Consider the following 10868-nt stretch of genomic DNA (forward strand, 5'->3'; position numbering starts at 1 on the left):
CTCAGTCATTTTGTGCGCCACGACACGTCATTTACACTCTACACATAACTAATTAACAAACATTATAATGTACGCCGTATTACTAATTATAATAGAAACTATAGACAATGTCCCTTCCACTTACAAAACATATTCTTTAAGAATATGACGACTGACCTCAGTTGCGTAGTTGTTTTGCAAACGCTACACGAGGCGCTCTGAAGTCCTGGGTTCGAATACCAGATGAAAATTCAATATTGCATTTTCTGCTCAGTATCAGCCAGGTCTGGAATTTGCGCCGAATATGGCGATAGGCTAGCTCCTTATGACGTTATGGGACGGAGCACTACTTAGCCAAATTAGATACCTGGTTGCACCTCTGCCTAGCCACGGCTAAAGGCGTGATATGCTTGTGTGTTTAAATTCAGATTATCGTATTAATGCGTAGATATGTGAAACTTACTTTTATGAGGGAGTCTCTCCGCAGTACACCCTGGGTGGATCTACCGGAGCGTCTGCATTGCTGGCCTAGAATAACATATTTGTTATTAAAAACAAACTACCTAGTCTTGCCATAAATATTGTAATAAAGAAAAAAAAAGAAAATTGTTAACTGCAAATAACATTTATTACTTTTACAGTGTGTCAGTTTAATACATAAATATAAAACAATTAAAAATATAAAAAGCTTATTCGAAGTGGTCTCCATTGGCTGCAATACAGTCCTTTAAACGATGAGGCCAGTTATCAATACGAAGCACGCACTCTTTCCATGGGAAAATTCTTCACTGCCAATCGTATAGATTGTTTTAGGGACTCAAATTATCATGGCGTTTAGAGCAAGCTGTACTCTCTAAAACTGACCACAAATCATAATCCAGCGGATTAAGATCGGGACTAGACGACGGCCAGTCTTCAGCTCTGATGAAGTCCGAAACGTTCGATTCCAACCAAGACTGCGTGGACCGAGCTTTATGACCCGGCGCCGAGTCTTGCTGGAAGGACCATACTTGGTTATTGAACATGGTGATGTTAAGGGGCTTAACTACCTTCTCAAGAATGGTATCTTGATACACTTGTGCCGATGTTTTGATACCTTTTTCACAAAAATATGGCTCAGTCACTCCTTCATAGCTAACACCCCACCAAACCATCACTGAAGTCGGATAATGTCCACGTTGCACTCTGTCGACTAATTGGGAAGCTTCCTTAGAGCTTTGAGCATAAATACGGTCATTTTGTTTGTTAAAATGTTGCTCAATTGTAAAATTTTTCTCATCCGTAAACAAAATTTTTCTGTGACCTCCCTTTGCGTACCGCTTCAGTAGTTGTTTCGATTTTACCACCCTATTCTTCTTTAAATTATCAGTTAAGAAATGGCCAGTGCGTCTCTTATAGGCTGCAAGTCCTAAGTCATCTTTTAAAATACGCGACATGGTTCTAGGTGCTATCTTCATTTCCCGAGATAAAATCTTTTGCTTTCGGACAGGATTTCTTCGAATTCTTTCCCTTACTGCTTTGACCACCTTTTTCGTACGAACACTACGTGGACGGCCAGATCTTTTCTGTCACAAACAGAGGAGGTCTCATTGTACCTATTAATAGCCCGGTACACAAACATTTTACTAATACCAAGTGTATGGAGAGTTTTAAAAATTGCATTTGGCTCCATACCTACTTTGTGTAATGCTATCACAGCGATTCGGTTCTCTTTATCACCCCACACCATTTTAATATCGCAAAATATTTTACAATGTATTGGCGCCAAAATGAGAAAACACAATGAACAATCGTATAAAAATGACAGATTCGAAATTCAAATGTAATATTTTTTTATAATTAAGTGTAACAGTATTTATGGCCAGACTAAGTATTTACGACGCTTATGAACCTTCACACGAGAAACCGTTAGCTTTTGCCTTGATTCAATAAATTGCTTCATACTTACGTACCAAAACATTATTTTGGTGAAATATTTTACTAAATTAACAAGTTAGTTTACTAAAATATGATTTTTATTATTTATTAGTATTATTTATTAATAAGCTGTTCACATGGTAACTATCAAGTTCAATGGACTGAGCTTAACGATAACATTTACCCTCTTGAAATAAACATCATTAATCAGTGTTTTGATTTATCATTATTTTGTTAATTTTCCTTTCGCATTAGCTTAATCACATTAAATATAAATATTGATAGAGTCCTTATAAGTCAGATTTGTATTAACGTGAAAAATTTAATATAAAATATTAGTTTAACATCAATGAAACACGGTGAACTCTAATAAAAATAAAACACAATTTAAAATTATCGAATCACTAAATAACATAATAGAAAGATACTCACAGCAATCCCAAACGCACAAATTAAAACAATTTTAAACATTTTTGTTCACTTTCCAACAGAAGAGTTCGAACGGGTCACTTCACTGAGAATGACGGAATTATCTCATTGAAGTCAACTCAATAAGTGCTATCATTAGGTCATTTACAAGAGGTCGCTCACAACTCGTGTTCGATTCTTTTTACGAAATATTTTTGGAGCACTTAATATTTAACTGAGTCCTAAAATATGTAATTAAGTAAAAGAACGTTCGTATGGTTTTGTGTGCTAAGTCTTAATTTATAATCGTATTTCTTGACATTAACATCTTTATATGTAATGGAAAACAGAATAGTTTTTATTAATGAATTACTTGATGCCAGGCTCGACACAAGATAATTGTAGTCGCATGTCCAACATATTGTTCCATTGCATTTAGTATACGCATAAAAAGGGGTCGCAGATCCCTAGGACTCCATAGAACATGAGTATTTGAGTATTACTTAAGCTGTGAACAAGCATTCCGAGTTTAATTCCCAGTCAATAAACTGTTAATGTGATTTTACGAGAAATTACCTGTAGTTTTTCATAAGTATACATAGGTATTCACATTTAAAATATGTTTTATTAAATTTATTTTAAATCGATTGAAGTAATTTAACAATATCATTAAAAGATTAAACAAATTCCACAATATACTCAGCGAGACAATACATTTCTAAATCCTATCAAATAAAAACACCAAAAACATATTAAAAAATATATTAGATTTATATCACATTATGCTTCTCTATAAATCAGCATCGCGTGTCGCGAAAAAATCTTTTTTCAGCACTGGCAACGACTCCTCATCCACAACGTTTATTGGCAGGTTGTTATCAAAATGCGGGTACTTTGGATGCCACCAATCAAACACGAAGATATTCACAACTTTGTCCAGCACCACTGTGCACTCTGGCAGGATGTCCTTGGAGACATTGTGGGATCCCGTGTTAAAGCCCAGGTGAAGGCGGTGGTGGCGGAATCCTTGGGACAGCACCACGCTTACTGAGGACAGCGTCATGCCCATTAGTGGCGGCACTTCGTAGAAGTGTTGGCAGTTTACCTGGAACAGTAGTTGTGTTTTTATTACTGCGTTGAAATGATAATGATAAATTTATTAATGATGTAATACTGTTGTATGTTGGCTTTAAATGGCCCAGGACCAGAAAATATTGCTTCGCGGGCCTGGCCGTTAAGTAAGAAAATACAGAAATTACGCAAATCAAAATATAAATAATCCTCTTACAATAAATATTAACAGTGAGATTAAATTCAGAAGATTGTCTTATACAACCTGAAATAATTCTTTTTTTAAGTTTAAATATCTGTGTTATAGATAAGACTTCAAATCTCTGCTTTAAGTAACATCCATACATATTATAAAACAAAATCCCCAAAAGCTGTCTGTGTGTATGTAATAAATTTTGTCAAAACCTATTGAACTGATTTTTGTACGATTTTACTAAAAGATAGTGCAATTCTTGTGGAAGGTTAAGGTTAATAGTACATTACAGTTTTATATAAATTTACGGAAATATAACGATAACAGGATAAGAGGTCGCGTGGTTGTAAAAAAAATTGAAACACGCGGACGAAGCCGCTGGCACAGCAAATGGCCAAAAAAATTACGCATCAGGGGCGACATAAGTTGAAATTGAATGGCGAAATGAGAGTTACATTGTAAAACGTCTGGTGTTGGCTTCTGTATATTTTTTACAAAGATATAGCAAATGATGCGCCAGAGTAAAACTTTTGCATTGAACACTCTTAAGGCGCACGCCTAATATATGCTATATAAAACTATTAAAGAACATTTGCCAAATATTTATATCATTGTATTACGTTGCATACATAATGTAATAGTTTTTCCGCCATATTATAAAATTATTTTTTGCCTCATCTGTTTTTTGTTGTTTGTTTTAATATGTTCATTCAATATATTGTTTAATAGAACAAATGTATTAAAATTTAAAACGAACAAATAAAAGTCAAATGAAACCATAAATTTAGTAAAAACTATTTTGTTACATAACTACATTTATTTTGAGAAATATTCTTATGATCGAACATCTATCTTCGACACAGAAAATGCCCATCTTTCTATAAAAATATTACTAAAATATTTCTACTAAGATTTTAGTGAATATAGAATGATTTAATCATGTGCTTATAAAAACATAAATGGCTAACTATATTACATACTTCAGCTAATTAGCTACGTAAAGATTATTTTAAAAATGGAAAAGTACTTAAGCAAATAATATTATCAATAAGTGTAGTGCAAAAGATAGCTTATCAGTAGACACAGCACAACAACATTGTATGCAGTTTGGTTTGTTTACATTCGATAACATAATTATATAATTTGATGCATTGAATTGTGTCAAGAAGTATAACTGTGATGAATAGAAGGCTATTATCCCAACCTCACCCTTAAGGTTAAAATTTTCTGTTCCTATTTTATTGGCTACTCATTATGAGCAAAAACTTTGTGGTTTTAAAATTTAATAATAGAGTTTTATTTTTACGGATAGAGAATGTGCCATGTTCTTACTATTCATTTTATAATAGGAAAATGTTCTTTTACAAGACATATTTTCAATTGATATAGCTTAAAATTTGTACATGATCTATACGTGAAGAACTCCAGATATTAAAATGTTTATAGATCCCTAACTAACATACACTACATTAAATAATGATTTACCTGTAACACTTGTGTGTTCTCCTCAGGATTTGCATCAATCCTTCCCAACTCTTCGAAAAAATCGTGACTCTGAACACTTTCTGTTGGCTGCATTTTTTTTAACTTAAAATATATTGACCAGTGTGCCGCACCCTTACAGTACCATACGCTGACACACCTCCTTTTGACCAGGTCATGAGGTTTACTATCCTGAGCGGCCTGTTGTGCTACTTTTTTAATAAACTCATCATGTGTATGGTACAGAGCTCGAATCACCCTCTGGCGTAGACCATATGCTCTGAAAGTGTCAATCTGCAACTTCTCCGGCAGTTTAGGATGCTTTTCGCAATACCTTCTGTATATCCCCCGCCAAAACGATTCACACCTAGTGATGAAGTATGTTGCTCTGTTTATCCCAGCAAAATTACCAATATCATCCGGTTTTATAAACTGTGATATCCAGTACCAAATGATTTCAGGGTAGACATTACCCGGTCTTTCATCAATGTTGTCCTCACATTTTGAGTTGTTACGCTTCTTCTTGTAAACAATGTTTTTAGTGCCATCTTCATTGATCTCTTCTACAATGTCAAGATCGTTGTCAGCAATCTGATCCCAGGTAACTTCAGTGGTGGACTTCTTTACTCTAGCCACAGGCTTAGGTGCATTGGCACTGTCGTTTATTGTGAAGTCTGGAATTAATCACAATAAGCATATAAAGACTAGACATTGAATTAAATGCAGTATGAAATATCAAAATATGTCAAGTATGCACCAAAAATGAATAAAATTTGCACAATCCAACCATTATTTACATTAGAGCATTTATATTTATTTTCACAATAACCAATTGAAATTTTCATGACAAAATACAATTAAATAATATTTTACTTAAAAATGTATCCCTTAATAGGGTAATAATTAGGCTAAATATTACTGCATTATATCAACTGGTTGGAAAGTACTTGAAATTGAGTGCCATTTTTGCACAAACCCCTTCAAATAGGATTTGGCCAGTGCCACTTACAACTATTATAGCATACATTAATCTGTACGATATATTTAAATGTCAACAATGACATTTATATCTATGATGCTGGTGTAAAATGAACAGCAACAACTTGTGTATATTTATAACTTAATAAACATACAAACATTCATTTATTTGAGCTAATCTTATAAGAACAAAATAGGAAAGATATTTGGTAAGTGTTTTCAAACAGTGCGCCAGGCTGATATTACACATGAATCAACAGCCAAAATTATTGGAGGGAATCTATAACTCTTGTACATAATCTATAAAGTAATATGACGCAATAAGTAATCCATTTAAAAAAACTCCAAATACGATTAGGTTATTATATCTTGTGAGTGGTTAAACTATGTTTAATACATATACGTATAGTATAAACACAAAGTTATAGGTTATTCAGAGAAATATCAGAATCTCGTTTTGCAATTGGTTTATAAAAATATATAGATTATTAGTGTCCTCACTTACCTCTTGGTATATTCTTTTTTTGCCCCTTTTTCTTCGGCATTTAATCACTTTTCGGACTATAAAGCCGGAAAAAATTCGATATCCAGTCTGCATTCAAAGTTTTCAACGTTTTACACTTTTTCCAATGTGCATCAGCGTCAAGCTATCTTATAAACTACAAAATATATAGAGCACTAAAAGTTTAAATTCAATAAGTCGGGATATTGATTTTCTAATTGCTGTTTTTATTTTTTGCTATATTTATACGATTTCTTTTTCGCCAACAAAATGTAGAAAATGTCAAAGTTTTTATTGACAAATACAGTGTGACTGTGTCAAAAGTAAAGTCAGATATTCCCGAACGAATTTCTATTTTCTAACATAGCAATCAAATATAAATATTATTATAAATACCTAGAATATCCAAAAAAACAAGACATAATACATTTTATTTATTACTCCTTTTAATCTTTTGATCTTATTATTTGTATTGTCCATGTCAAAGTCCATGTCATATAATATTTTTTAGCGTAACAGTCTTTGTAAATTTCATTCACAGGATTTTAGCGTCATCTATTGACATAAGCTGTAATCGGCGGAACGGCTATCACAGTCAAAGAATAAGTCTAAGGATCTTGTAACTATTCATGGTAAAGTATTACACCTATTCCGCATAAAATACAATATTATAATATTATTCAATTTTATTTTACTTAGCGCGTGTCAATGCGTGAAGAAGCGCGTGTAAATATGTTACATGTTTTAAAAGACCATTAAAGTAACTTCCTTCTACTTATACCTACCTACTGTAAGATTGTATTATCCTTACCACATTGGCCAAAATACACACAATAAGTTGATAGAGTTGGATTAAACTCGATAGAGTGGTGAAATAGCGCATTTAAGAAATAATAAACAATTAAACATTGATTTTTATATATAACATGAATAGTTAGAAAAATCGATGACAATTATTAAAATATCCTGATGAAATGTAAATTTAGTTTAATACCTTTGTTTAATTGAATATAAAAGAATTACATTGTAGGTGATATGTCCGTGATAATATGAATTTTTCTGAAGCTAGTAAGTAAGTATATTTATGTAATATTTTCTGTAAAAGACCATAACCACAATATATTCTGTTTATGAAGAGATCTTCGTAAACCCTTCAACATTCATGCACATCAATATTTTTTGAAGTAGTTAAACTTAATCTACAAATACTCTTAGATTATTGAATTATATAATATCTTATCCGAGAATCAAATTGTACGTATTATAACTACGAATAAATTAAGCCTCGTTGAGACTAAACAATTTTCAAGCTACGCACGTGTTATTCTTAAAAGGACATAAAAACGATGCACTGGTTGAATATGCGCAAATATGAGGTAATTTTCGCCCGCGATGACAGAAAATACGCGCCTAGCGTTAACAACAAACGTATTTAGCCTTTAACAGATATTTAATAAAAAATGTACCATCTTCGAGAAAAATATCATCAAGGAAATAGTCATAGTTGGCGAGAAAGTTGCTGAAACGATTCTTATATGACATAATTGCATACACGTTTTTAGTTCCCGACTACGTCTAAATAGCATAATTATTGTTATCAATAATTGCATCGTCTAAATGAGGCTATGATATAATTTAAGTCTGTCCGCAAATGCATTTTATTCAATAATCTATTTTAATATATAAATCTAAAACCTTGTTTGAATGCGTTAATTTCCTATAAGCTACATTTACTTTAGGAAAATAATTACCCCAGAAAAACTTTATCGCGTGGGTGAAGCCGCAGCCAAGAGCTAGTTGTAAATAAAATAAAATGTATGTTTGATTATAATGATGCCCTAGAAGTACAAGTTACCTATTTGCATGTCTCTGAAATATACGACTATTTATTCTTTGATGTGAGTGACGTTCCATTCCAAGATGGCAGACATGCCGCTTGAGCCATGATAGTATGGAATCGTAGGAGTGCGATTTTTAGGTGTGTCTTTCTAAATATCGAAATAGAATGTCTCCCGAATTCTTGACTAAAGTCTTATACGAATGTTGTTACGATGTGAAACTGCTTCCGCGCGTTACGTGCGTTAGATTTAGGTAACGTTTGTGCCGGAACATATGTAATAATCAGTGATCGAAATTGTATTTTCGGTGTGTCGTGTACGATAAGTATTCTGGTTTGATGTTAAATTAAAATGTGGAATATGATGTGCGACGTGATGCCCACGATATCCGAGGACAGTATCAGCCAGCGGAGTTCGCAGCTATCCGGCGAGGATGCGAACTTCGAACAGCTTATGGTGTCTATGCTGGACGAGAGGGACAAGCTGGTGGAGAGCCTGCGGGAGACGCAGGAGCGGCTCGGCGACTCGGAGCTGCGGCTCAAGGAGGTGGAGAAGGAGCGCGACTCGCTGCAGAGACAGATCGCCGCCAACCTGCCCCAGGTCAGTGCCCACTACCCACTACTGCAAAGCTCACCCTGTCCTTAGTTTTAGCTTGTCGCGACTAGCGTTTGTAAACTGCGAGTCTTATTAAATAAGACAATGCATCCTTCTCCTGTGTGTACATATGTGTATATGTACTAATTAGGATGCATATTATATTTTAAAGTTATGTAAAAAATTATATAGTAAATTTACGAAACTAAAACATAGATAGTATTCCCTATGAAAATACGAAATTCTCCTGAAGTTATTTGATTTGACAAATATTTTAATTGGCTCTCTACTGTATAAAGTGTTGATTTATTATTTGATTAGCATTTAGAAGTAGCTATTACATTGTAGATTATATTTATTAGACAATACATATTTGGAGCTTTAAATGCTTATTTTAGACTTAATGAATATTAATTTATGTTTGTACTTATGAATAATTTGGGCTAAAACTGATGTAAAGATATATAGGTGTATATTTATGAATATAAAATTTGAAATGACACTAAAAACTTTAAATAAAGCCATTTTTTATATGTTTTTGTAAATTATATTTTAATTTTTCATGTTTGTATGAATAAAATCAGTAATTGGTTAATAATGGTTTTGCCTATGTTGTTCATATATGTATGGCAATTTATTGATATAAAATTAATGTTTTTTTCTTAGAATCTATCTTCAATATCGTTCTGGTATCTGTAACTATAAATTATATCTTTTGTTTCTTATTTTACAACTCATATATAGAATATCAAAAATATGAATTCTTTACATTTATTCAATAATTAATAGTATACATTTATCAGAAAAATAGCCAAAATAATTTAAATATATTCAAACAATGTCATAACTCATAAACCATTCATTGTCTCTGAATTGACAGAACTAACTAACATGTTATTACTGTAACATAATTTTGTTTATATTTACATAACACAAAATGGTTCATTTAGATTAAGTAATATTGTACACAGAATTACTACATCCATTGTTGTGTAACCTATTCTGGTGGATTGTACTGAGAAATGATCAAAGGATCCATTGACAGTATTTGTGTGGTGTGGACCACACAATGTGTTTGTCATGCATCGTCTCACATTATTGGGCAATATTGATTGCAAACCATATGCTGGGTGGGATATGTTTGATATTCGTTTTTACCACACATTTCCATTTAAATGAATCAACTCAACAAGAAAGTGTTTTAGCTCAATATTAATTGTTTTTCGTTTATATTTATTAAGTTTTATTTGGAGGGCCAGACAACATTCATGAATATAAAAATTATTATTCTTGTAGGCTCAGATACACTTTTTTAACATCTAATTAGATTCGGTAGAAATACAAACTTAGTCAAATCTGCTAGTATATTTTATTAAAAACTGAAGAATTTTCCTATAACAATTTCACACGAATCTCATTAAAACAAATAATCTTAACTGCTATTAAGATGAGATAAATTGAATATATTTTAAACCAGTCTTGGTAATTACAATTGTAATGCGTTAGACGGTAATATTAAATGACTGGGTCAAGGGAACCATTGCAAATAATGCTCAGCCAATGGAACGCAATGGCGAAACATATTTAATATTGCTTGATTACTACAAGTATTTGGTACATAATTGTAAAAAATGTGTTAGAATATGTTTTAATTTTTTAAACATGTTGTATGACCTTCAGTGTTGGTTTATCTTTTGTTTTAACTGGTGGAATGCTAGTTTGTGTTTAAACAATGTAAAGGTAGATAAATAAAATCATTGTTTGTCAGGTTTAGTTTAAAATATTTTTTTATTCTTTCAGTTAAATATAATTTTTTTATATTGTAATAATTTGCTGAATATGTAAATTAATTTTAGTATACTATTATACACAATAGTATCATGAATAGTACTGATGTCAATTAATT

General features: G+C 32.3%; 2 protein-coding genes across 2 annotated transcripts; one reads left to right on the forward strand and one right to left on the reverse strand.

The window, feature by feature from the left end:
• Window positions 1–3051: 3051 nt before the first annotated feature.
• On the reverse strand, window positions 3052–6857 carry LOC115445939 (transmembrane protein 183). The gene is made up of 3 exons (XM_030172454.2): window positions 6534–6857; window positions 5054–5724; window positions 3052–3409 (listed from the first exon to the last, which is right to left on the reverse strand). The coding sequence occupies exons 1-3, from the start codon at window positions 6571–6573 to the stop codon at window positions 3095–3097; spliced, it is 1026 nt and encodes a 341-aa protein (XP_030028314.2). The 5' UTR covers window positions 6574–6857; the 3' UTR covers window positions 3052–3094.
• A 1592-nt stretch (window positions 6858–8449) lies between these two features.
• Window positions 8450–9066, forward strand: LOC119192640 (liprin-alpha-2-like). The gene has a single exon (XM_037446448.1). It carries the CDS (start codon window positions 8720–8722, stop codon window positions 9011–9013), a length of 294 nt encoding a protein of 97 aa, XP_037302345.1. The 5' UTR covers window positions 8450–8719; the 3' UTR covers window positions 9014–9066.
• The last annotated feature ends 1802 nt before the right edge of the window (window positions 9067–10868 follow it).

Source organism: Manduca sexta, unplaced genomic scaffold (genome assembly GCF_014839805.1).
Source record: "Manduca sexta isolate Smith_Timp_Sample1 unplaced genomic scaffold, JHU_Msex_v1.0 HiC_scaffold_3027, whole genome shotgun sequence".
Classification (NCBI taxonomy): Eukaryota; Metazoa; Arthropoda; class Insecta; order Lepidoptera; family Sphingidae; genus Manduca; species Manduca sexta.

Bases quoted from the DNA above. Each gene is read 5' to 3' on its own strand.
- LOC119192640 (XM_037446448.1), top strand. From the start codon at position 8,720: ATGTGGAATATGATGTGCGACGTGATGCCCACGATATCCGAGGACAGT.
- LOC115445939 (XM_030172454.2), bottom strand. From the start codon at position 6,573: ATGCCGAAGAAAAAGGGGCAAAAAAAGAATATACCAAGAG. The intron at 5,725-6,533 runs GTAAGTGAGGAC...GATTAATTCCAG, and splicing joins AAAAAAGAATATACCAAGAG to ACTTCACAATAAACGACAGT. The intron at 3,410-5,053 runs GTAAATCATTAT...CTACTGTTCCAG, and splicing joins AGAACACACAAGTGTTACAG to GTAAACTGCCAACACTTCTA.